The sequence below is a fragment of the Bombyx mori genome, chromosome 7, assembly GCF_030269925.1.
Source record: "Bombyx mori chromosome 7, ASM3026992v2".
Classification (NCBI taxonomy): Eukaryota; Metazoa; Arthropoda; class Insecta; order Lepidoptera; family Bombycidae; genus Bombyx; species Bombyx mori.
Window position 1 is genome coordinate 8,078,587 of NC_085113.1, and position 25,045 is coordinate 8,103,631.

The 25,045-nt window shown below is 37.4% G+C and overlaps 3 protein-coding genes across 3 annotated transcripts; 2 read left to right on the plus strand and 1 right to left on the minus strand.

Annotated features, from left to right (window-relative positions):
* Nucleotides 1-438: 438 nt before the first annotated feature.
* On the plus strand, nt 439-5,220 carry LOC101735665 (probable ATP-dependent RNA helicase DDX43). The gene has a single exon (XM_004931303.5). It carries the CDS (start codon nt 606-608, stop codon nt 2,574-2,576), a length of 1,971 nt encoding a protein of 656 aa, XP_004931360.2. The 5' UTR covers nt 439-605; the 3' UTR covers nt 2,577-5,220.
* A 495-nt stretch (nt 5,221-5,715) lies between these two features.
* Nucleotides 5,716-12,801, minus strand: LOC101735810 (succinate--CoA ligase [ADP/GDP-forming] subunit alpha, mitochondrial). Its single transcript, XM_004931305.4, has 6 exons — nt 12,741-12,801; nt 12,267-12,647; nt 11,316-11,683; nt 10,563-10,757; nt 10,000-10,179; nt 5,716-6,364 (listed from the first exon to the last, which is right to left on the minus strand). Exons 2-6 carry the CDS (start codon nt 12,301-12,303, stop codon nt 6,149-6,151), a joined length of 996 nt encoding a protein of 331 aa, XP_004931362.1. The 5' UTR covers nt 12,304-12,647; nt 12,741-12,801; the 3' UTR covers nt 5,716-6,148.
* Nucleotides 12,802-16,276: 3,475 nt separating this feature from the next.
* On the plus strand, nt 16,277-23,892 carry LOC101736019 (mannose-1-phosphate guanyltransferase beta). Its single transcript, XM_004931306.4, has 6 exons — nt 16,277-16,698; nt 16,864-17,106; nt 17,693-17,822; nt 18,076-18,237; nt 19,567-19,731; nt 20,168-23,892. Exons 1-6 carry the CDS (start codon nt 16,525-16,527, stop codon nt 20,401-20,403), a joined length of 1,110 nt encoding a protein of 369 aa, XP_004931363.1. The 5' UTR covers nt 16,277-16,524; the 3' UTR covers nt 20,404-23,892.
* Nucleotides 23,893-25,045: the final 1,153 nt, after the last annotated feature.

The following is a 25,045-nucleotide window of genomic DNA, read 5'->3' on the forward strand; positions in this document are numbered from 1 at the left end:
CTATCCATTTTCAAGAACAAAAAAATATCCATGGAACAAATCTTAAGCAAATTAAACACTACTTCTCTTGACTACATACACATGATTTGACTTTTTGGCGGGAATGCGAGGAATGAAGTTGTGTGATTTGTTTTATTTTGTCTATTTAGTGTTTCTTCAGGTTTAAATGTGTAATAATGGTGGTTTATTATGTAACTGTTTAGTATCTGTGAAATTGCCCAAATGTGGGAAAATGAAACAAAGCCGCTGAACGTAACTTCTCGGGATCCTCCAAAAAATCCACTGAAAAAGTCTCAGTAAATGACCACCATTTTACTGAGATTATATTTAATCCCATATCATCTCATCTCATTCCATTTCATTCCGATTTCATTTCATATTATAATTTTTAACATAAAAAAAGTTTTTAGTAAATTAAAATAAGACTTGACCTAAAGAACTTAGTTACCAGGTCATAAAATCCATTAAAAAAAGTGATTTGAAATTTTAAATTAAAATTACGAAGGAATTAGGTAGGTACACATGTACCTATTGCAATTTGTAAATTTGTAAAATAACATTGAATTTGTGTCGGATACCTTTTTATTACTAAAGTGATAAACAAAATGACTGATCGCGACGATGATGATTGGATTGAGAATGAAGAGGTAGTCGTACAGACACCGGCATCAAATGTACCTACACACAATACAAGGGTTTACCGACCAACGGCTAGTCGTGGAAATCGCGGCCGTAATACCGATTACAATTGGAGGTCTCGTGGTACAAACGAAGGCCAAAGTGGACGTTTTGACGATAGACGTTCTGGCTCTCGCCAAGAGGGTAGCAAAAAAGTTATTACCATACCTACCGATAAAGTAGGTAGGGTAATAGGTAAAGGTGGTTCAAAAATACGAGATCTGCAAGATGAATCTAAAGCAAAGATAAAGATAGGCGATTCCAGTGGTAATGAAACGGATGTAACCCTCTTCGGCACTGACGAAGCTATCGGTAAAGCTGAAACCATGGTGAATAACTTAATGGAAGACTACAAACCTGCTCCGAGGAAAGAATATGAAGAAGTGGAAACAAGTAACTCACAAGATTTTTTTAAGAAAAATGATGGTGGTGTCCAAGTAATTGACTGGGATAAACTCAATGCCTTTTATGATGAACAACAAAACAACAGATGGGATAAGCTGCCGCCAATTATCAAAGATTTTTACAATGAAGATCCATTGGTTAAGAATATGTCCAAAGCAGAAGTGGCTCATTGGCGTCAAGTCAATAATGACATACAAGTAAAAAGAACATTTGATGAAAAACCAGGCTTAAAACCCATACCAAATCCTGTTCAAACATTTGAACAAGCCTTTCAGCATTATCCAGAAATTTTAGATGAAATTTACAAGCAGGGATTCAAACAGCCATCACCAATACAATGCCAGGCATGGCCAATACTTCTTCGTGGTGATGATATGATAGGTATTGCACAGACAGGGACTGGTAAAACATTGGCTTTCTTATTACCTGCACTAATCCACATAGAAGGACAAACTATACCTCGAGATCAGAGGGAAGGCCCTACAGTACTCATCATGGCACCTACACGGGAGCTGGCACTTCAAATAGACAAAGAGGTAGCAAAGTATCAGTATAAAGGAATTAAATCAGTATGCTTATATGGTGGAGGTGACCGTAAAGAACAGATTAAAGTTGTTGCCAAGGGAGTTGATATAGTGATAGCTACTCCAGGCAGACTCAATGATTTGGTAATGGCCAGGCATTTGAATATCATAAATTTCTCATATATTGTTTTAGACGAGGCAGATAGGATGTTAGACATGGGTTTTGAGCCTCAAATCAGGAAATCACTATTTGATGTAAGACCTGATCGTCAAACAGTAATGACATCCGCAACATGGCCTACTGGAGTACGGCGCCTTGCTGAATCTTACATGAAAGATCCCATCCAAGTTAATGTTGGATCATTGGATTTAGCAGCAGTGCACACTGTCACACAACAAATTATGTTTGTAGAAGAAGATGACAAAGAAGCAGCTCTGTTTGACTTTTTGTATAATATGGAACCTACTGACAAGGTCATCATATTTTGTGGCAAGAAAGCAGTTGCTACCCACATTACTACTGAATTATGCCTTAAAGGTATACAATGCCAATCTTTACATGGCGATAGGGATCAAAGTGATCGTGAGGCAGCTTTGGAAGACATGCTAGATGGGACAGTCAACATTTTGATTGCCACTGATGTTGCATCTCGAGGAATTGATATAAAAGATTTGACACATGTCGTGAATTTTGATTTTCCAAGGCATATTGAAGAATACGTACACAGGGTGGGGAGAACAGGACGTGCAGGAAAAACAGGAATAGCTCTTTCTTTTGTTTCAAGAAACGATTGGGCTCATGCAGCTGAGCTCATAAAGATACTTGAAGAAGCAAATCAAGAAGTTCCTCAAGAGTTAGAGGAAATGGCGCAAAGATTTCAAGCTATGAAGATTAGAAGAGAGCAAGAGCCTGGTAGGGGGGGAGGACGTGGAGGTGGAAGAGGGGGTAGAGGGAGAGGCAGATGGTAATTAATAAAAGAACCATCGATTCAGTAAGATATGTCTGTAATAATAATGCAAGACTACTTAAATTAATAAAGTACAACTCAAAACTAATTGAACTTTACCAACATAGTATTTGTGTACTTTAAGTTACAACAATCGTTTCACTCTTGACAGAGTGGTTGTGATCGTCATGTAGTGTTGGAGGGGGTAGACATGACACATCTCACAATGTCTCACCATGTATCCCTGCTCGAGGCTTCTTAGGTAACATATCATTGGTAAAGTAATAATATTTCACCATAAGATTTAAGTTTCAGATTGCAATAGCTAAAACAGGATGTTCCCATAAGGTTTTATTTAAATAACAAATCTAGTCTTATAGTAAAAAAAAAGGATCTATTGTACTACCAAAAAACAAAATATTGAACTGTGCAGTAACAACAAAAATATGGTATCTAGTTACTGGCTGCAAATAGATTTAAAGGTACTAAAGAAACCTAGGGCTTTATTAAAAATGTCTCATTTTGTAGTTTTCAGTATTCTTAATAGTATTGAAAAGCTACTTTAATTATATATGTAAGCTAAGATATTTCCAATGTTTGTTTATAAAAAGGTATCATTCAATTATTCAAAACTGTGTCACAATCCTGATTCACTGAAATAATTTTTCTTTCTCTTAGTTGGTATTACTCTTGACAGAGTGGTTGTGGTCATCACTTCCGGCATTAGTGGCAACCTTCACAAAAAAGCAGTCACTCTCTCAAATTCTATAATGTTACTTATTAAGGTTTTTAATTTATTTTGCCCTATAACTTTAAGACATTGTAGTCCATGAACGTGAATAGTCCACAGCACGATTTCCACTCTAGAAACATGATTTGAAAGTTTTCAATATGCCTGAATAATGACTATCTAGGTACCCATGAAACCGAATCGTGTGTCTCAGTTATATCGGGTATAGAAAATATATCTGTATATCAGTCAGTATATATCTGTAAGCAGTCCTAGCTCATGCTAGTTAAATTGTCAAATGTAAGCAACAATAGGTATCATGAAACGGATAAGAGTTCCAATGAAGAAGCAACTATTCTATTTTTCACCAGAATTTCTATTTGCTTGTTTCAAAGAGAACTCGTAAAATGTGCTATGCTATCAATAGCTAGAAGTATCTGCTATGATTGAAACAAAAGGCTAGTGTTTGCGTAAATATTGTATGGCCATATATGTTTATGCTGAGCATCCATTATTGCTTGTAATATGGCATCTAATATTTTTCCTATGTAGTTTAAAGGTATTAATACTAAAACTATTCATAACTATGTTGTTTTAAGAACAACAAGAATTTGACGTTTGTTTATAATCATTGAATTAAGAAAAAGTTAAGGGATCAAGGGAAGGGGAAGAAAAAGAGAAGGATCAAATTCAAATTTCTGTTTCTGTACTGGTTTGATACAGACTCAACTTATTAACTTTAGTTGACAGTGGTCTCAGCTTTTCTGAAGCAAAGGGCACGAACAATTATACGAGTAGAAGTATCATCAGACTGTTCTACAATAGGACTCTGATATGCTCCTCTCTGATACTCAAAATGCATAAAAAAAAACTACTACCTGTTATATGTGGATAATAAAACAATCCAAATCTTCTTAAACGTACGTGCCAAGACTCTGGAGTGTTATTAAAATTCAATTCGATGAACCAAATGCAAACGCATGGACTACAGACAAGCAAATAATAATTTTATTTTCTAAGGAAATTGAAATTGTGATATTTTCTATAAGTTCGCAACACATTTTGTAGTGGGTTACATGTTTCTAGCTACTTGTGAATTAAATTTATACGTCCAACTGAATTCTCACAAACAGAAGTTTATCATAAATCTAGCAAGATTAATACCGAAGGAAATCGAACTTGGACCACATGATAGTCAATACCTTCTTATATTCTTTTTTTTATTGCTTAGATGGGTGGACGAGCTTACGGCCCACCTGGTGTTAAGTGGTTACCGGAGCCCATAGACATCTACAACGTAAATGCCGCCTACCTTGAGATATGAATCCCTAAACCGAAACGCGTTACTGCTTCACGGCAGAAGAATTATTCACATTTCATTATATCGGTGACTTATTTTAGTTGATTAAACAATCTTATTTAGCACTTAAAGGAACAGAATTCGTTAAATTATCACTTTTAAGTGTCACTAAAGTTTACAGATGGATGTGTTGTCTAAATAAGTATAGCAGAAAATCAGGAACATTGTACAACTGTGTTCAGATTGATCTTCACTAATGGTTTATTCATAATGTTGCATTCACGTTTCGCCCAAGTAAATATCATCTAATAATAATTATATAAAGCATAATAATAATAAGCTAAACTTTTCACATCGGAAGTGTATGAAAATAATCTGGCTAGATTTATTACAAACTTACAGTATTTGTGATCATCCGGTTACATATTCATTGTAGTTATGTTAATAGATATAGTGAGATTATTTAAATTACCTATGTGTAATGTCTTTAAGACAAAGTATTTTTGTTACTAAATACTCTAATATTTAGACACGCCACAAGCTGGCACTTTTAATGTTTAGCTGGTCCAAAACGTGTCTGCCAGATCTGCATTTGTATTTTAATTATTATAACCAATAAAGATTAATACATACGCATGTTATTGTTTCATTAATAGATCAAAATTGACATGCGAACGAACTATAAGCTGGAATTCAACCGGTTCGAACTGGAATTACTAGCGGTTACCGGAGCTCCAAAAATCACGTCGTGACTACTACTGCTCATAATTTTAAGGTATAAAATGGAAATCTCAACGAGATGGAATCATAACGAAATTTAAAATGAAGCGGTTAAATTTTTCGCGGTAAAAATCAGCAAGCTATTACATGTCATTTTTCAAGTGATGTCCGTAAAGCCCATAGACGTCAATGGTCACTCACCGTCCAGTAAGTAGGTCCGACGTCCAACTGCCTTTGTAGGCAATAAAACAGAAAAACTTCCTTGCCTGTCAGGGTGATAACAATAAAAAAAAACTTATTTTGAGATTCGCTTCAATATCTGAATACGCAAGAAATAGCCGACCAACATTTACGGTAGTAAGTGCATTTTAGAATTTGATACTTTTCATTTCATCAATAAAACAAAATAAATATATTTCGAGTCAAATTTCTTTTCAACCATACAGGCAAATCACAAATACGATACACATTACAGTACATCTAAGCGAATATTACATTTGAAAGTAGGTAAACTCTACTTATAACAATAATTATCTTATAGAATTTTTAACAAACGAATCCGCTTATCTCATAAGGTGCACTATCGAATTCGTGCATGCTATAGCAATTTCAACAAGACCAATAAAGCATTGTTATATAAAACTCAATCTGGTTGATATATGTATGTACGAGATTAAATATTATATTTTTATGAAAATATCAATATGTCTCAGGAATCGCAAAATAACAATACAAGACAAATTGTAACAACAATCGAAAATAAATAATAGCAATATAGTAACTAAAACACTATACAAGAGTGGTTCGACCTAACGCGTTTACACATTTTTAAGGAACGTTAAGTTTAGATGATCTCTAATCGTTTCATTTCTTTGTGAAGTTCCACGCCCATTTTGGCCGGAGACCGAGTGACGATTACATTAGCTTTTTCTAAAGCCTTAATTTTGTCCATGGCGCCTCCTTTGCCGCCCGAAATGATGGCACCAGCGTGACCCATTCGTCGACCCGGGGGAGCCGTCAAACCGGCGATAAACGACACCACAGGCTTAGCTTTTTGACCCTGGAAACCAATGCCATAACATTATTAATACGCTTCTATTAGCTTCAGACGCATGTATGTTAGTATGTAACGGAATTTTTGAACATGATTTTGAGCCCCTTTAAAACGTCGGATTAACTTGAAATTTGGTATACTTATTAAGGACCGATGATAATTCAATATTAATAAAATAAAAAAAGTGAAAATATCGAAATTCAACTAAAAAATGAAAAATAAATAATAGTTTAAAAAAAACTAACCAAATACGCTTTTATAGAAAATCCAACTAAAAAATAGAAATAAATTTTTAAATAAATTTGAATTAAAAATACTGAAGAAAAATGATTTTATTGTAAAAAAAGCATGGGGTGCATGGTATCAGTAGTTGTAAATATTTTATGAACAGATATGAGTAGTTTTTACTGGTGGTAGGACCACTTGTGAGTCCGCGCGGGTAGGTACCACCACCCCGCCTATTTCTACCGTGAAGCAGTAATGCGTTTCGGTTTGAAGGGTGGGGCAGCCGTTGTAACTATACTTGAGACCTTAGAACTTATATCTCAAGATGGGTGGCGCATTTACGTTGTCGATGTCTATGGGCGCCAGTAATCAGTAACATCAGGTGGGCTGTGAGCTCGTCCACACATCTAAGCAATAAAAAAAAAGGAAGGGTTATTTTAATAATATCCTGAAAAGCACCACAAGCACAAATTTTTAATCCAAATTTATTAAAATTTTATTTCTATTTTTTAGTTGGATTTTCTTTATAAGCGTATTTTGTTAGTTTTTTTAAACTATTCTTTATTTATTGAAACATTTAACAGAATAATCATGTTGATTAATGGTATGTATTTTAAATATTAGGAACATGGATAGTATTGATAATTTTAACACGGCGGAGCACTAAACTAACTAATGTACTTCTTAATAAGTTTACTTTATATTAACTGTACATACTACAATACTAGCTGTATGTACTCTTACTATACAACTTCATATAGGAGAATGAGCAGCATAGTTCTGAATATGATGCCTGCCTGAATATAACGACCGTCTGGTGTAGTGGTAAGTGACATGGTCACTACACAAGGGGGTCGCGGGTTCGAATCCCGCCAAGGAAAGATATTTGTATGATAAATATAAATGTCTTTTCCAGGGTTATGGATGTATATTAAATATATGTATGTGTATAATAAAAATCTTACATTTATTTCCGTTATCTGGTACCTGTAACACAAGTTCTTTACGAACTTATCACGGGACCAGTTAACGTGGCGTGATTGTTAGTAAATATTTATTTATTTATTTATACTGCGATTGTCAGTTGCTACTTAATGTTTTTTTTTTTTGTTTTTTATAGCCCTTGTAGGCAGACGAGCATACGGTGAGTGGTTACCGTCGCCCATGGACTTCAGCAATGCCAGGCACAGAGCCAAGCCGCTGCCTACCGCTTAATACTCTCCACAAGCCTCTTTTAATGAAGGACATGTCATAGCGCTCGGGAAACACCGTGGAGCTCATTCCATAGCCGGATGGTACGTGGCAAAAAAAAACTAGGATGTATTGTAAGCCAGTTTATTCCACCATCCTACCCTTTTTTGCTATCACGAAGCAATCATAGGTTCTGACTTAAAAGGTGACACTATACAAATGAGATTTAGACCATAACATACGATATATGGTGAGATAATATGGTGGCATTCATGTTGTCATATCAACAGGGTCTGGTAGCCACTCAAGACCGGGTAGGCCGTGAGCTAGTTCACCCACCCACGCAATGAAATAAATAAATTTTTTGAGTGTTGAGATGTGAATTTATTTCGTAAATGAGGTTGCTGTGTCACAACGAAAACACGCATAATTCTAATTAATAATTATTGTACAGTAAGAAGATAGAAGTCCATGGACCCTTCTGGTTCTTGAGATATGATATCAATCATGTTGTAATAACAACTTGTATCTTTCAACGTAAGCGCGGTCACAGTACATTCTCCTCCCATATTTTTTTTTTAAATTACGAGCGTTGCCCTTTTTTATGATTGAAAAACCATTTCGAAGAATAGGCTGTTTAATTCCAGAAAATTCATTCTTAAGGATTTTTTTCTTATTATATATACCAACTATCGGCCCGCTCCGGCTCCGCTCGGGTCTTTAACAAAAATTTCAACGATATTTGACGTTGTTTTGTTTTTAAACAAAGGAACACTTATTGCGGCATAACTATAATAGAGATATGCTGTCGCGACACTTTTTGTAAATAATAATGTGTTCTACAAAGTCGTAGTACATTATTTTATTCCATCATCAATAGTTTTCGCAGGGCACGCGATGTAAAGAATATTTTAGGTAATTTTTTTATACCTTTGGTTACATTATTGGAATATTAGTAAGGATCCCTAATTTTTTTCAAAAAAGATTATAGCCTATGTCACTCGGGAATAGTGTAGCTTCCAAACAATGAAAGAATTTTTCAAATCGGTTCAATAGTTTTGGAGCCTATTCAATACAAACAAACAAACAAATCTTTCCTCTTTATAATATAATAATATAATATAATATAGAAGTATAGATAATCTAAAATTAAATATAAACGCTCTAACGATATAGTTTTGAGTAATCATAATTTTTTTTTATATTATTTATTCATTAAACACTACCTGATTTACTTTAGTACACAAAACGTGATTTATTAATATCAGTTGCAGATATATGTTACGCAATCGTCGTACGTCATTTGTTATTTAAATAATATCTGAAGACATGAATTATCTACACACACCAATCGCACAATAAGCGTCAACATACTGTATTGCTGTGACATGATATGAAATCTAATCCATCACAGAATTCGTCACTGCCACTTGGAACCTCTTACAAGGTTTGTACTTACTAATGTGTACTTTCTACTTTGTCCTACCGTGTACCAGGTATTATTTCTTACCCGTTTCAAACTCTAGAATGAATACCCTACGTATTGTTCTTTTTTAAGTGCTAATACATCCCTCTTCAAATAAGGTTTTAAATTCAATTAATGGCAAGTAGTAGCTCAACTATTCAACGGGTATTGCTGATGTCCATGGGCCATGGTAACCACTTAAAATAAGGCAGAATCTCTGATTACTATACCTATATACCTAAATGGTCAATACTATAATGATTTACGATTAATTGTTTACCAATCTTCTAGACCTTCTAAATCTACAACTAAAACTAATTCTAAACATATTACTAAATCTGTAGTATAACTACAAAAAAATCAAATTAACTTAACCATTGGGCTTGAATATTATTTTACCTTTTTCTTCTGTAAAGTAGAAAATAATTTTAAAAGAATTAAAAAAAATTTTTTTTTTATTGTTATTCACTAATTGGAAATGGGACCTTAACGAGTCAACATAGATTTAAAATATAAAGGAAACATCCAAAACTTCAAGGAAACATCCTTGTACATCCAAAAATATTACACAAAGGAGGGGTATTTGAGATATAAATTTATATTTTCTTTTTGTCATAATGACATGTCTTGTAATTTTATACTACAGCGTTCCAGAAAAATAAATATTCATGTTTCATAATTTTTTAAATTAATCTCCGGGTTTTATTACTAACAACTATAAACTCAAATGCTAATGAAGAAATGAATTGAAGATACTTACAGTATTGTACTGAGTCAAATATTCTGATGCTAATTCTTCAGCATTTCCACCAATTTCACCAATGAGGATGATGCCCTTGGTCTCAGGATCCTTGAGGAAAACTTCTAAGCAGTCAATGAAGTCTGTTCCGTTGAAGGGATCCCCTCCAATACCGACACACAAAGTTTGGCCTAAGCCAGTCTGCAAATTCATAAATAAAATTTCTAAGACATATTATTAATAATAAGAATAGTTTGAGCCATAACAATATTTTATGCTGTTTGAAATTTAATAGTTTTAAAATATTATTATACCATTCAGGACTTTGTAAAGCAAAACTTAAGAAAATTGAACTTTCAACCTCAGTAGAGTAAAATTTTACTGAAAATACAATGAAGTCCAAATAGTTTTTTTTAGGGAGTCTTTGCTTAGTATTTATGCAAATCATTAGGGTTAGGGTCACCAAAATATCTGTATATACAAAAATCAGACCCGTCAATGCAAAAAATGGAGATATACTGATTTTAACATTATTATTAGTTAGTATGATTTCCAGCAATTTTATAGCCTTGCATTTAACTTACAATAGTAGTCTGATGACAGGCTTCATAGGTCAATGTCCCAGAACGCGATACAACTCCGATGCAACCACGTTTGTGCACTGCAGCTGGCATGATACCAATTTTACACTTCTCGGGAGCAATGATACCAGGACAGTTAGGACCAACCAGTCTAGACTTGTTTTGTCTCAAGAGGGCATGTTTTACTCGCACCATATCCTGAAATACCAAAAACATTGCATTGGCAGCCATTCAAGACTATGAGACCATACTTTTTTATAGATTTCAAAATGAATAGTAGTAAAAGTTTAAATATCCACTTTTTATTTTGAATGTGAGATCTTAAATTGGGAACAATATCACAGTAGGTACCAAGTATATCAAGCAATCAATTGTAATAATAATGTGATGAGTTTATGTATCTAGGTCACAGTACTGAATTAATTAATAACCAGTAAATGTCAGTTCTCATCATACAGTCATCGTCCTCGTCAAACCCGTCGCTCGCGACGAAGGGGTCGACGAGTAAATTAACTCTCAGACAAAGCTCACTGTGTTTCTCGCCGGATCTTCTCAGTGGGTCGCATTTCCGATCCGGTGGTAGATTCTGCGATGCACGGCTCTTGCTAGGGTTCGTGTTAGCAACGTCGTCAGGTTTGAGCCCCGTGAGCACACCTACTAGTTAAGGTTACGCTGATATAGCCTCTCAAGGCTCGCAGCTTAGGTAGGAAAAAAATAATCTTATCAACATCCGATAAAATAATATGGCCAACTTACATGTTGTGGCACACCTTCTGTAATGCACACAATGAGGGGCATTTCAGCCTCAATAGCTTCTAGAATGGCTGCTGCAGCTCCAGGGGGAGGTACATAAATAACAGAGGCAGTTGCTCCTGTGCCTGCCTTTGCCTCTTTGACTGTACCAAACACAGGCTTACCAAGATGTTCTGTACCAGCCTTCTTTGGTGACACTCCTCCAACAACTTTAGTACCATAGTCAAGGGCTTGTTGGCTGTGGAAGGTACCCTGCTTTCCAGTGAAACCCTGAACAATCACTTTTGTTTCACTTGTAAGGATCAAATTTTTTCTGGTTTCAGCATAAGGGTTGCCGGATGCAAATCGTACATTGCCGAGTTTTAGTCCATCTAAGGAGAGTAAAATATGTTTTAATTATGACTCACTAAACTTGTTTTACTTAAAACTTAACTTTTTCCTAAATGCTCTTTTTTTTTAAATTTGTTATGCGATTCAAAATTAAGCGCCTACCTAGTTTTTTCGACAATTTTGTTAAAATTGGGTATTTGATGTACTGATTAGATACTTAATCAAAGTATATACAAGATTGTATCAAAGGTCAAGTTATTGGTTTTCATGGACCACAAATCGCAAAATTAACGAAACTCTTACACTAGTTTATATAATTAATATATCACTATAATATCGACCATTGAGATAAAAATAGTAGTCCTGGGTGAAGGTCTCACTCTTTGAATACCATTGGCGAAACTCGCGTTGAATTATTCACCCATCATTCAATTGTGTTATCAATGTTATTACCTGTTATAATATATACGTAACAGAGTAACCATTCGTCCAGTTAAAACCCATACAGCGGGATACGTACCAACCATCAAGGTTAAGTACAGGTTAATAAAACAGTGGTCCGAACTGTGCTTTTACATGTTGATTTCACAGTTAAAATAATTCATGAATGGATAAATAACTTACCTTTGAACTTAGAAAGAACCCGGACTGGCATAGCCATTGTAGAATTATTGAATGTAAATCTACGAAAGGGAAAAACTAGAGATTAATTTAATTGGATGGTGAGTGACACTAAGTGACACTGACAACAAGAATCTATTGCCAACGATTACGTAACAGAGATTTGATCAGACACTATGATGATTGTGAAAATCTATGGATGAGTAAGTTTTTTTTTTTTTTACGATTGAAAGATTACTGGTGTCCCGGAGGCCTTTCCAGTTTCACCAGGACATGTAGGCGAGCAAGGGCTCAGCCAGAAGGGGTGGGATTTGCTAACAACTGCTCGAGTGCCTCCGAAGGAGATCTAACAAGTCAAGAGCAATTGCTTCGCGAATGAATCTACTACCGGATCGGAATCGCGACCCACTGAGAAGATCCGGCGAAAAACTCAGCGGGTTGATGCATGGGTTAGGTTGCACGTCTCAGGGGGCCCACCTCGTGATCGGAGGCGTTCGCGTCGAGATTGAGGCGACCGGGTTGCGGTACCTCGGTCTCGTACTGGACGGTCGTTGGAGCTTCCGCGCTCACTTTGAAAGATTAGGTTCCCGACTGATGGCAGCCGCCGGCTCGCTGAGTCGGCTGTTGCCAAACGTCGGGGGGCCTGACGTGGTGGTGCGCCGCCTCTACACGGGGGTGGTGCGGTCGATGGCACTGTACGGGGCTCCCGTGTGGTGCCACGCCCTGACCCGCGACAACGTCGCGGCGTTGCGACGGCCACAGCGGGCGATTGCGGTCAGGGCGGTTCGCGGGTACCGCACCGTTTCGTTCGAGGCGGCGTGCGTGCTCGCCGGGACGCCTCCCTGGGACCTGGAAGCGGAGGCGCTCGCTGCGGATTACGCGTGGCAATGTGATCTCCGCTCCAGGGGGGAGCCGCGTCCCGGCGCGGCGGAAGTTCGAGTGCGGAAGCTTCAATCTCGGCGTGTCGTGCTCGTGGCGTGGTCTCGCCGCCTGGTGGACCCTGCCTACGGGCGACGGACCGTCGAGGCGATCCGCCCGGTCCTCTCGGACTGGGTGAATCGCGACCGAGGACGTCTCACCTTCCGAGCGACGCAGGTGCTTACGGGACACGGCTGTTTCGGTCGCTACCTGCACCTCGTCGCCTGGAGGGAGCCGACGCCGAAGTGCCACTACTGCAGTGGCTGCAACGAGGACACGGCGGAGCACACGCTCGCGTACTGCCCCGCTTTCGAGGAGCAGCGCCGCGTCCTCGTTGCAAAAATAGGACCGGACTTGTCGCTTCCGACCGTCGTGGCTACGATGCTCGGCAGCGACGAGTCCGGGCAGGCGATGCTCGACTTCTGCGAGTCCACCATCTCGCGGAAGGAGGCGGCGGAACGGCAGAGGGAGAGCTCTTCTTCCCTCTCGGCGCCGTGCCGCCGCCGTCGGGCCGGGGGTCGGAGGAGGGCGTTTGTCCAGCTCCAGCCCCTATGAGGAGGCAGTCTCCTCCCGGTGATGGTCACGGGGCGACCTAAGGGGGTTGAGGCTGCGCCGCACGCTACCGTCACTCTAGCGCGCTGGCACCAGGAGGACGGGACGGCGCGTCGGCGGCTGCGGACTACGATGCGGTCCGCATTTTCGTCGTCGCTGTCGTCGCCGAACATACTGTTGAAGAGCAACCCGGTCGGCGGTGTATCGCGTTCCGACCCGGCAGGCTGGTCCTGGCCCAGCGGGGTATCCCGGAACACCAGCGGCACCGCCCGGGCGGCCTGGTAGGGCCACCGTACCGCGGAGACCGACGTCGTTGGTCGTCGACTATCGCCTCGACGACCCGTCGGTCGGGCGTCCTCGGGGTGGCGCCGCGTGTCTGGTTGTAGTGTTGACCGCGGGAACCCCACTACTCTGAACGGGTTCTGACCCTGGACGGAGATCGGACGTCGGGTGTAAGAGTGCAGGGGAGTCGTTTAGTGGGTGGGCCCTAAAATCCTTGGGCCCGCGATCTGCTCTCAACACCTGCAGATCGTTGAGTCTCACATACCCCGCGCGCCCCCTAGGCGCGGGGACCTCGTAGGAGGTTCGGCCACCGGCCCGAAAAAAAAAAAAAAAAAATGGGTTAGGTTGCACGTCGACCTCTTTGTCGAGTTCGACGAGTACGGTTACCGGGGTTCCTAAGCCTACTCCTAGTGCTAGCACTGAATACGTCTAATGCAAAGGTTAAGGACGAGTAAGTGCTTCTGTACGACGCAGTGCTTGTATAGTGGCATAGTCAGAACAACTCACTCTTAAAGGCGTTATACCAGTAAGCCCTATTTTTGAAATCTGACGAATGTATATATGTCAACTCATGTTTTTCATAGCAACCCGTCATGACCTATGCAAGTGTAGTGTTCGCTCACGCGCCGTGGCCCGCACTAACTTAAAATCATTCCAAATAATTCAATCCCGTTTTTGCAGGATAGCCGTCGGAGCTCCGTGGTTCGTCAGGAACGTGGACCTCCATGACGACCTGGACTTAAGAGTCCATCAGTAATTATCTGCAGTCGGCATCGATGCGCCACTTCCATAATGCGGCACGACACGGGAACCCTCTCATCGTGGCCTCCGGTAATTACATTCCCGACCCTGCGGACAGAATGGAAAGCAGTCGACGTCGCCCCAAACACGTCATTTCGGATCCGCCCGATCCACTAACGGTGCTTTTAGGTACCTCAAGCACCGGTCATCGTTCTCGTAAATTCGAGGGTAAATTAACCTTCAATAACCGATTTTGAGGGTAAATTAACCCTCAGACACAGCCCACTGAGTTTCTCGTCGCATCATCTCACTGGGTCGCGTTTACGATCCGCTCGTAGATTCTGCGAAGCACGGCTCTTGCTAGGGTTCGTGTTAGCAACGTCGTCAGGTTTGAGCCCCGTGAGCTCACCTACTTTTTGTGTGTGGTTTTTTAAGGAATTCAAGGTCTGCGACCGCTTCATTAAATTTGGAAACTCAACAAGGTTTTTTCCTGTATTATTACATGATATTTTAAAGGTTTTGCTGGCAACACATAAACACACACACACACACACATTTGAGAGGTGCGACATTAATAATATCGTTACTAACGACCAGTCGTCACTTTGTTCCGGGAACTGTAATTAAATAATGATCTTATTGAATTTACTATCTTCATCTTTCCGAATATCGCGCACTCGGTTCTTTATCATCATAAGTACTCAAATATTTGTCCAAATGATGTAGTGTAAAAGACAAAGCTTATGTACTCTATATACCAGATGCGATAAAAGTGTTTATTTTGATATAAAGAACAATTTGTTAATAACTCAAACTGTTTTGTCATTGCACGCCAGATTAGCTCGCAGATGGCAGATTTTTGTCTACTTTCTTGACACTTAACGTTATATTTTGGGTAATTCACACTTCAACTGTATAAGTTATAGCTTTTGTGTTCTCTTATGTGGGTGATGAGGGGCTATTTAAAAACACACTGCTTCATTATAATTATATTGCAGATAGTTTGACTGCACTGCTACACCATTATAAAATTATTATCTTTATATTTTTATAAAACTATTACATGTTTCTTTGACCGTGTCTAGATGAGAAGTCATGACTTTCTTACGAGAATACAATCATCTGTTTTTTAAACATTTACAATAATTCTAATATTCGAAATCTGTAATCATGTGTCAAGTGTTGCCTGCCATTACATTTATATTCAAACTCCAACAGATATAGGTTAATCGCAGTAAAATGGTAATCATATATTGAGACCTTTTCAGTGGACTTTTTGGAGGATTCCGAGAAGCTATGTCCAGCGGCTTTGTTTTATTTTCGCACATTTGTGCACTTTCACAGATATTAAACAGTTAATAAACCACCGTTATTACGCATTTAAACCTGAAGAAACACTAAATAGACAAAATAAAACAAATCACACAACTTCACACCTCGCGTTCCCGCCAAAAAGTCCATACATATTTTTTCCCATCTCAAACGACCACAGAATATTTTGAGACAGCACAGATTAATGTAGTAGAAAAAATATCTACCAAATACAACGTGATATGAGTGACGTGTAATATGGAATTTTCAGTCTGTTTTTCTTTGTCAGTGCTTTGTTCACAAATTCAGTAAACAAAACTTGTGCTTACGTACCTACATACACACTCCTTTAGAAACTAATTTGGCTGAATGTGCATATTAGTACCTTAAAAACTTCTGCATAAGTTGGACCGGGAAACGTTCAATCAGTGTAGAGTAAATCCAGTATCAATTTAAAATGTGTGGTACCGATAAGAAATTAGAAGAGATACGGGCCCTGATCTTGGTCGGCGGCTACGGAACTCGTTTAAGACCTTTGACTTTAAGTAGACCTAAACCTCTGGTCGAATTCGCCAACAAACCTATTCTGATGCATCAAATTGAAGCCTTAGTCGAAGCCGGTGTTACACAGGTAAGTAAACATTAACAATAACGCATCTCACTTTTTTAATTTTATGCATTTTTTAATTATTTAACCATACTTTATAACTGTAACTATAGTAAGTAATAATGTTTTTTTTTAAATTTTAATATATTTTGCGTTTTACTAGATTATTTAACTAAATAATGATTTCAGGTCATATTAGCGGTATCATACCGAGCAGAAGAAATGGAAAAAGAATTAACAGAACAAGTTTCAAAACTGGGTGTTTCCCTAACATTTTCTCATGAGACTGAACCACTGGGAACAGCAGGACCACTGGCACTTGCCAGGGAACTGCTCAGCACCAGTTCGGAACCATTCTTTGTATTGAACTCTGATGTAATTTGTGAGTTTCCATTTAAAGAACTTGCAAGATATCACAAGAATCATGGGAAGGTAATAAATGAATATTATTTAATAATTTTTATTTTTACATAAAAAATGTGAGTTATGAATACCTTATATACAACAGAAATGAAAATTTCAAATGGCCCTATGATCCATTGAAATATTAAATATGCTTATGCCAATGGTCCATTGAAATATTAAATCAGTCGACTATTATCAAAGCCGGCAATGTGACTTTTGGACAATTATAGGTAAATCAGAAAAACCAATTATTGACTTTGTATTCCATTGGCAGTCACAAAACTCTTCTGAACGACATCTTAGATAAATAACAGGTTAAGTATTAACCTTTATTTAATGCAGGTTTTGAACCGTATTCTTTGAAGGAGACGATTATATTCAAATCAATCTGTATTGACATATCAATAACATTTTTTTGTCCAAATGCACAGATTGCCACCTTTGATAATAGACGACTCAAATATGCTTAAATAAAAATCACAGATGACATCATGCATTGAAAAAATGTTTTTCTTGAATAATTTCTTCTACAGAAACTAAACAAAAGAAAAAAAAAAGAAAACAAGTGCTGTGTTTTAACTGAATGTATCTATTTAGGATATTTCTTTTGCAGGAAGGTACAATAGTGGTTACAAAAGTAGAAGAGCCATCCAAATATGGTGTGGTTGTTTATGATGATAATGGTCAAATAGAAAGTTTTATAGAAAAACCACAAGAATTTATCTCAAACAAAATTAATGCCGGTGAGTTACATCAATTAGTGACATTTTAATTTTTTAAAGTTAATCATGACTGCCCTGACACAGAAGGTGTTCCTTATAAAAAAGGCCAAAATAGTCTGAAAATGGGTATATTGTTCAGGTTTTTGTTCAAAAATATTCACTTCATAAATCATATAGCTACAAATTAATCCATGACTAACATTGATTGTGCAATTTTAAAGAAATAATTCCATTAAATTTACTATTTTTCAAAAACATTTTATACCCCGAACAGGCATGTATTTATTAAACCCATCGGTCTTAAGCAGAATAGAATTAAGACCAATGTCAATTGAGAAGGAAGTTTTCCCATTTATGGCAAAAGATGGTGAATTGCATGCAATGGAACTGCAAGGTTTCTGGATGGATGTTGGACAACCAAAAGACTTTTTAACAGGTAAGAAGTCAATTGGTATTTTATAAGACTTAAAAGTTTGGAGGATTAAGGCAGATGATGCAATTAAAGAAGTTAGAGAAGGCATGAGCTCATTAGGACTTTAGGATTCCAACACTGCTAATAAAACATATTGTATTTTATCTCACTGCAGGAAGGATACACTTTGGTTACAATTATCTAATATAATAAACAGGTTTATTTGCTCTTGGGCTAAATAGATTTAAAAAATATGTAATTATGTATATAGTGATACTTCAACATATGATTTTAATTCGTTCTGTAATCTTGCTTGTATGTCAAATTGCTCATAATTGTATACCATCAACAGAAAAAAAATCTGTCTAAAGGACATGGCCCATTTTCGGCCCAGCTACTCGTGCTCTCAAGGACATTAATGAAATATCTATAGAAAAAAACATTTAATTTTTACATACTTATTGTAAAATTTAAGGGTATTTTAATGGTGGGATAATTAAAATCATAAATAAAAAGAAATTAGCTTGACTAACATTGATAACATTGAAGAAGTTGCCATAGGTAAAATATACTTATATTTTAAGCAATTCACATTAAATCTCCTTAAAAAAACATTATTTATTTATTTATTTTATTTATTTATACTTTATGCACAAAACAAAACTTGTACACAGGCGGACTTAATGCCATGGGCATTCTCTTCCAGTCGACCATTATATTGTAAAAAACTAGCAAAATATATTAACATATTTAATTAATGGATTTTAAAATTCATATAAAATATTATATATGTATAAACAAAAATCTATTTTTATACTTTTAAATCCGTAGAACAAATCATTACATGGATGAATAATTATACAGCTTAAGCAAAAAAAAAAAAACTGTGATGTTTATTGACGTTTTACATTTGATTCCTCGTTTTCGCACTCTTAGCCTGCCTGCCTACCTGGATATTATTATACCTGCTTATTATATTTAAGAATATTTAGAATTAGGTCTGTGTCATAAAGTATAGTAATATAAATAATATTTAAGCCGATGATGATGTTAATAAAGTGTCAGTGTATTGTCAGCAAAATCATATGATATAAACTAAAATTCTTATCTTATTTTTTAAAATTCTCTGTATCCTCATGAATAATATTGATTTTAATTTGTTTATAACAAAAGGGATATATAGTCTGTTATTTAAACTTAATTTCATTACTGTCCTTGAACTTCGTTTAGTGGGCCAGGCAATGTATGGAGAGTGGCCCATGTCCTTTGTTTTATTTTTATTGTTTGGTTTTATATTTTAAATTCCTTAGTTCTAAAATACAAGAATTTTAAATGCTCCTTATTCTTCCACAGGCATGTGTTTGTACTTAACAAGCTTACGTCAAAAGAATTCAAACGAATTGTATGACGGAACTGGTATCGTAGGCAATGTGATTGTTGATCCGACAGCTAAAATTGGCAAAGGCTGTAGGATAGGGCCTAACGTTACCATCGGACCTGATGTTGTCGTGGAAGATGGTAAGAATTTTTCGTAGTAATTATTGCTTTAAAAAGTAATTGAGGCATGGCACATTGCCCATAGATGTCGTTAGTAAATGGAAAAATTCAACTACTGTTCAAAATCACTACAAAGTCGCTTTCTCTGTCCCTATGTATGCTTAAATCTTTAAAACTACGCAACGGATTTTGATTCGGTTTTTTTAATAGATAGAGTGATTGAAGAGGAAGGTTTATATGTATAATAACATCCATTACATAGTGGAGAAATCAATAATAAATTACAGTTTCCGAAGCGAAGCGAGGGCGGGTCGCTAGTAATAATATTATATTGTAGCTGAAGTGCCAGAGAGATCCTAATAATTGTATCCTCTAATTTTAATATCCTTGGCTGATATTTTTCCTATTTTTTTCAATTATATTCAATCTAATGCAGATATGCATTAAATTATTCCAGGTGCATGTATAAAGCGTAGTACAATCCTCCGAGGTGCGTGCGTAAGACAACATGCATGGCTCGACGGTTGTATAGTTGGCTGGAGGTCAGTGGTCGGTCGCTGGGTGCGCATGGAGAACTGTACCGTATTAGGCGAAGACGTCATAGTCAAAGACGAGCTATACGTTAACGGAGGACAAGTACTACCGCACAAGTCGATAGCGTTATCTGTACCGGAACCACAGATAATAATGTGAAGACTGTTTACTGTTATTTAAATATGTACATCACAAATAATAACTGGTTTGTGTCAGGGTAGACATAACTACTCGGAAATAATAAGAATACAAATGTATTTACGCCATTTTATGACAAAACTAAATAAATTGTATATCCATTGAATGTTAAGTTTCTCGGAGTTGTCATGTTTAAACACTTTTTTTATATCAAAAATTTATTATATACGGTGCAATATTACGTAATACAAATATTATTATTAATAATAGCAATAATTTATTGAGTATACTCACTATATGAAAAATTATTAAAATACCAGTTTTTGAGTAGCTCAACTAACAACGACGATAATTTGTTTTTCGATCTGTGAGCGCTAGTAGCTCAATAATATGGAGATATGCCACTCTATCGTTCAGAGTATCCACCACTTGTTCTCAAACTTCCAAGTTATAAAATGTAATGTCAGGTGCTGTCGGGTGGGAACCTGACAGCAAGTGTTGACAAAATGACAATAAAAGTACAACTCATTATGTAGGGGAATACTAGCTTGTCAGGCGTCAGACCCTCCAAGACCAGATTTTATAGTTTTATTATAGAATTAAAGAGATTAATTTGCAAAAAAAAAACAATCGGTCTCTGTCAAGCTGTCAGAAACAATAATATTTTGGTATGATATTTCATATTTTTTAGCTAATATTGTTTATAAGTATGTTACTGATTAGAAATTTTGGTACTTACGTATTAACGCCACTGCGGCAAGAATTCGGTTAAACTTTCCTTTATGGTCCGTCGATTTTGGGTCGGGGTGGGGGGGGGGGTTAAGGGTTTACCCCCTGCACCATTCCCACGCCGCGGAACCCCATGGTTATGAAGATACCCACGGTAAATTTTTTTGATTAAAATTGCATTATTTAGTCAAATTCGAAGGGAGCTTTAGTTTGAATCCGCCTTATCTCCGGCGCTGCGGGAAGAGCAGCCCTTCCGCCCTTGCGTGCCGAAGGACGGCCACACGTGCTCCGTCACAGCGGGCGAGGACTACTCTCCCTCCGCGCCTCCGGCTTTTTATATACACTCTAGGGGTAGGGCAGACAAGACCAGGTGGAAAGTGGGGTGCTCTGATTCGCTTTTCCATATTTTTCGAGCCACACTTGCTAACCATTAAATTTTTGCCGCGGTGGCGTTAACACGTAAGTACCGAAATTTGTTTAATGTACTATGGTATATCCTATTTTGAATATCTCAGTTTCTTGTACTGATGTTTTTACATATTTTATCATTCTTATTTCTATATTGAACCAAATTAATAATAGGCCAATTAAAATTTGATGAAGTAGTTGATGGTACTTACTTAATTTTATTAATGTAATAAGAGATCGTATCTATGAGTACTTTTAAGACCAGTGCAGAATTTTTAGTGTGTGTGTTTGTTTCTTAAGTCGATTTTTTTTTTACAATGTCGGTTGAAAATGCATTTTCTATAGTGATTTAAAATGTTTCCAAATAACGATAATATTTTAGACACAATAATTATTAAAAAGCATTTTATAATAATACAATGAATATGCAAACTAGTTTAGCAAAGGGTTTTTTTTAAGACCTCATTGTCTAAAGAAAAAGCTCGCACATTTAGTTATAGATATTTGTTTTATAAAAGACATATTATTATTTTATTTACATACTTATTTTACGAACCAAATTGAGGACTCACGCGATCCGTTTGCTTAGAGTTTTCTAGTATTTTATGACCCACTTGGTGTATATTAGTGATGTGTGATTGTTTTGTATATTTATTAAAATGAAACGTATTGCTGTCGTACTGTAGGTAAACGCCAGTCCGAGTACTTAGTTCGAGTTCTTTAACGTTCTCGATATCGTAAAACTTAACTCAAATTTGTATGCAGTTGGAACAGCGCCCCTAGCGGCAAACGTAGGCAATTTTTTTTTTTTTCCTACCTAAGCTGATAGCCCTAGCGGCTATTTCAGCGTAACCCTAACTTTAGTAGGTGAGCTCACGGGGCTCAAACCTGACGATGTTGCTAACACGAACCCTAGCAAGAGTCGTGCTTCGCAGAATCTACCACCGGATCGGAAACGCGACCCACTGAGAAGATCCGGCGAGAAACTCAGTGGGCTGTGTCTGAGAGTTAATTTACTCGTCGAGCCCTTCGTCGCAAGCGACGGGTTCGACGAGAACGGTGACCGGTGCTTGAAGTACCTAAAAGCACCGTTAGTGGATCGGGAGGATCCGAGATGACGTGTTACGTAGGCAAATGTTCAAGCTCCATACAAGTTTGAGATAACTTTTACGCTATCGAGAACATTAAAAAACTCGCATTAAGCACACTGATATAAAAACTTCAGTCGTATCTCTCAAGCTAAGTGACAGTTTTTCGTTACGCACTCTATTGGCTAACCATTTAACACCAGGTGGGTGGTGAGTGTAACCATCAAAAGCATTGAATTGTGAATCAACGTAGAGCCAACGGCGGATCCAGGGGGGGGTCATGGGGGTCATGACTCCCCCCCCCTGAGCTAGTTCCAGGACTTGAACTAACTTGGACTAATTGAAGAACATCATGATTTATTTATTATCTACTGTTATCAAAATTAAATTATAAGTTCTTAACTTGCCCACGACTATGTGACCCACTCCTGGCGCCAAAGCTGGATCCGCCCTTGCGTAGAGCGCGTGGTTGCGTTAGCATAATCGATTAGAGCACAACAAAGAATTAATAGGTATATATAAATTGATGTAGGTACGCAAAATTTATAAAAACTGCGAATCGGCACGATGCAAATTCGCTGCGCACAAAACTCCGACACGAATTGCTGCATTGCGATTTCATGCGGCAAGCCGTTTCCCTTCCGCAATTCGGGTGACCATTCGTTCGATGACCGTCAACCGTGCTGAACATATTATGTAAACTAGCTCGTGACATAGATAATAAAAATGAATGCGCTTGCTGAGGAGATACAGGGAAAAGAAACAAAGAATCATGTCGCAAGTACTTGCAACGCGTCGTGGGAGTTCGTAGATTTTTACGATGCTGCTTCGCATCGCAGTTTTATCTACAAGCCCACTTGCTCCATGTAGAGCAAGAGCCCGCGACAGCCAGACCTTCGTTATTTTATAAAAGCTAAAAGTTTCTCTGTGTAAGTCTCCAACACAGGTAAAAACGACCCGCGATTATAGAGTTTATTTAGAATGTATTTAAGAACGTAATTGATTTTTATAAATTTTTAGTTTAAATTTTGGTACAAAAAAATTATAACTTGATTTTCTTTTCGTTTTTTCAGTAGGTACAGTACAGTACAATCCGTATATTTGACATTCCATAATAACAATTGAGCAGGAGTAATAACTACGATTCTGCAATCGATAAAACTCCTATTAAAACGAAATTTTTAATTTAAATAAGATTTTGTACTGAATTTTAACAGATATTATTAAAGTATAATATGTATATAATAATATAGAAATATAAACAATTAATAAAGGATTTAAAACACTTGGTTTTGTTCTTGATAATCAAACAATTTTGATTAACTTTTTTTGTATTTATGAAGAAAGGATTAAGTACTGGTGTCCCGTAAGCCTTTCCAGTTTGACCAGAGCCGGCTTATACTAGACTTATAGATTTAATTTCATATTCGACTCAGACGATGGGGCAACGTAAAGCTGCCTTCGCCCAGAATATTTCTTGTCAGATCCTCGAATCCACTCTCGGTGCTTTCTCGGTATTCTTCCAACATCGGTCACTCGTTCTCATCCAATCCCGTTTCTAGCTAGCCGTCGGAGCACCATGGTAAATGAGGAATGCAGATCTTCATAAGACCTAAATCTAGTACTGATACGTAAGTATCTTAAGGAAGCGTCAGAGCTCTACTTTGAAAAAGCGGCGCGGCACGATAACTGTCATAACAGCCACCGCTAACTACATATCCGACCCAGGCGACTGGGCAAAGCAAAGCCACCGTCGCCGAAAACATGTCATGTCAGATCTCTCAGATCCACTCTCGGTACTTTTAGGTTCTTCAAGCACCGGTCACCGTCCTAGTTGAACTCGTCGACTCCGATTAAGATTTCGTAGATCGTAACAAATAGACACAGCCCATTGAGTAGGCTGTGATCCCGACTCAGTAGTGAATTCTGCGAAGCACTGCTCTTGCCAGGGCTAGTGTTAGCAAATTCTCTCAGGTTGAGCCTGTAAGCTCACCTACCTGTCCACGCGTAGCTGGAATAGCCTCTTAGGCTACCACCAAATAGGTAAGTCAAAAAAAAAGAAATTATAGATTATATATAACAGAGAGGTATTATTTCAAATTTAAAAAGTTTTTTTTTATATTGTCTATTTCACTAAATAACGTTAATATCAATTGCTACTGAAGATTTGGCGTAAAAGACTTGAATGCTGTCTCTTATGTTAATTAAAAAGTTAAAAACATTAATGAACAAACAGTTGATAACAAATTAATAAAAATTTGCTCGAAGACAGGCAGCATATAAATGGAAAAAAAAAGTAAATGGTATGCTGAAATAAATAATTAAATTGGTATTAAACCGTGGTTCGCTAGGAGCAAATATTTAGATGTAAAAGGAAATTCTACACACAGATTTGTAGACTGAGATTTAGTTATTGCAAATATAATGCTCATCTTTAC

What these genes read in the sequence shown, in the direction of transcription:
- LOC101735665 (XM_004931303.5), top strand. Translation starts at nt 606, where the DNA reads ATGACTGATCGCGACGATGATGATTGGATTGAGAATGAAGAGGTAGTC.
- LOC101735810 (XM_004931305.4), bottom strand. Translation starts at nt 12,303, where the DNA reads ATGGCTATGCCAGTCCGGGTTCTTTCTAAGTTCAAAG. An exon ending in CAGAAGGTGTGCCACAACAT is followed by an intron (nt 10,758 to 11,315) that starts GTAAGTTGGCCA and finishes TTGGTATTTCAG; the next exon opens with GATATGGTGCGAGTAAAACA. An exon ending in CCTGTCATCAGACTACTATT is followed by an intron (nt 10,180 to 10,562) that starts GTAAGTTAAATG and finishes ATGAATTTGCAG; the next exon opens with ACTGGCTTAGGCCAAACTTT.
- LOC101736019 (XM_004931306.4), top strand. Translation starts at nt 16,525, where the DNA reads ATGTGTGGTACCGATAAGAAATTAGAAGAGATACGGGCCCTGATCTTG. An exon ending in ATCACAAGAATCATGGGAAG is followed by an intron (nt 17,107 to 17,692) that starts GTAATAAATGAA and finishes TTTCTTTTGCAG; the next exon opens with GAAGGTACAATAGTGGTTAC. An exon ending in CTCAAACAAAATTAATGCCG is followed by an intron (nt 17,823 to 18,075) that starts GTGAGTTACATC and finishes TACCCCGAACAG; the next exon opens with GCATGTATTTATTAAACCCA.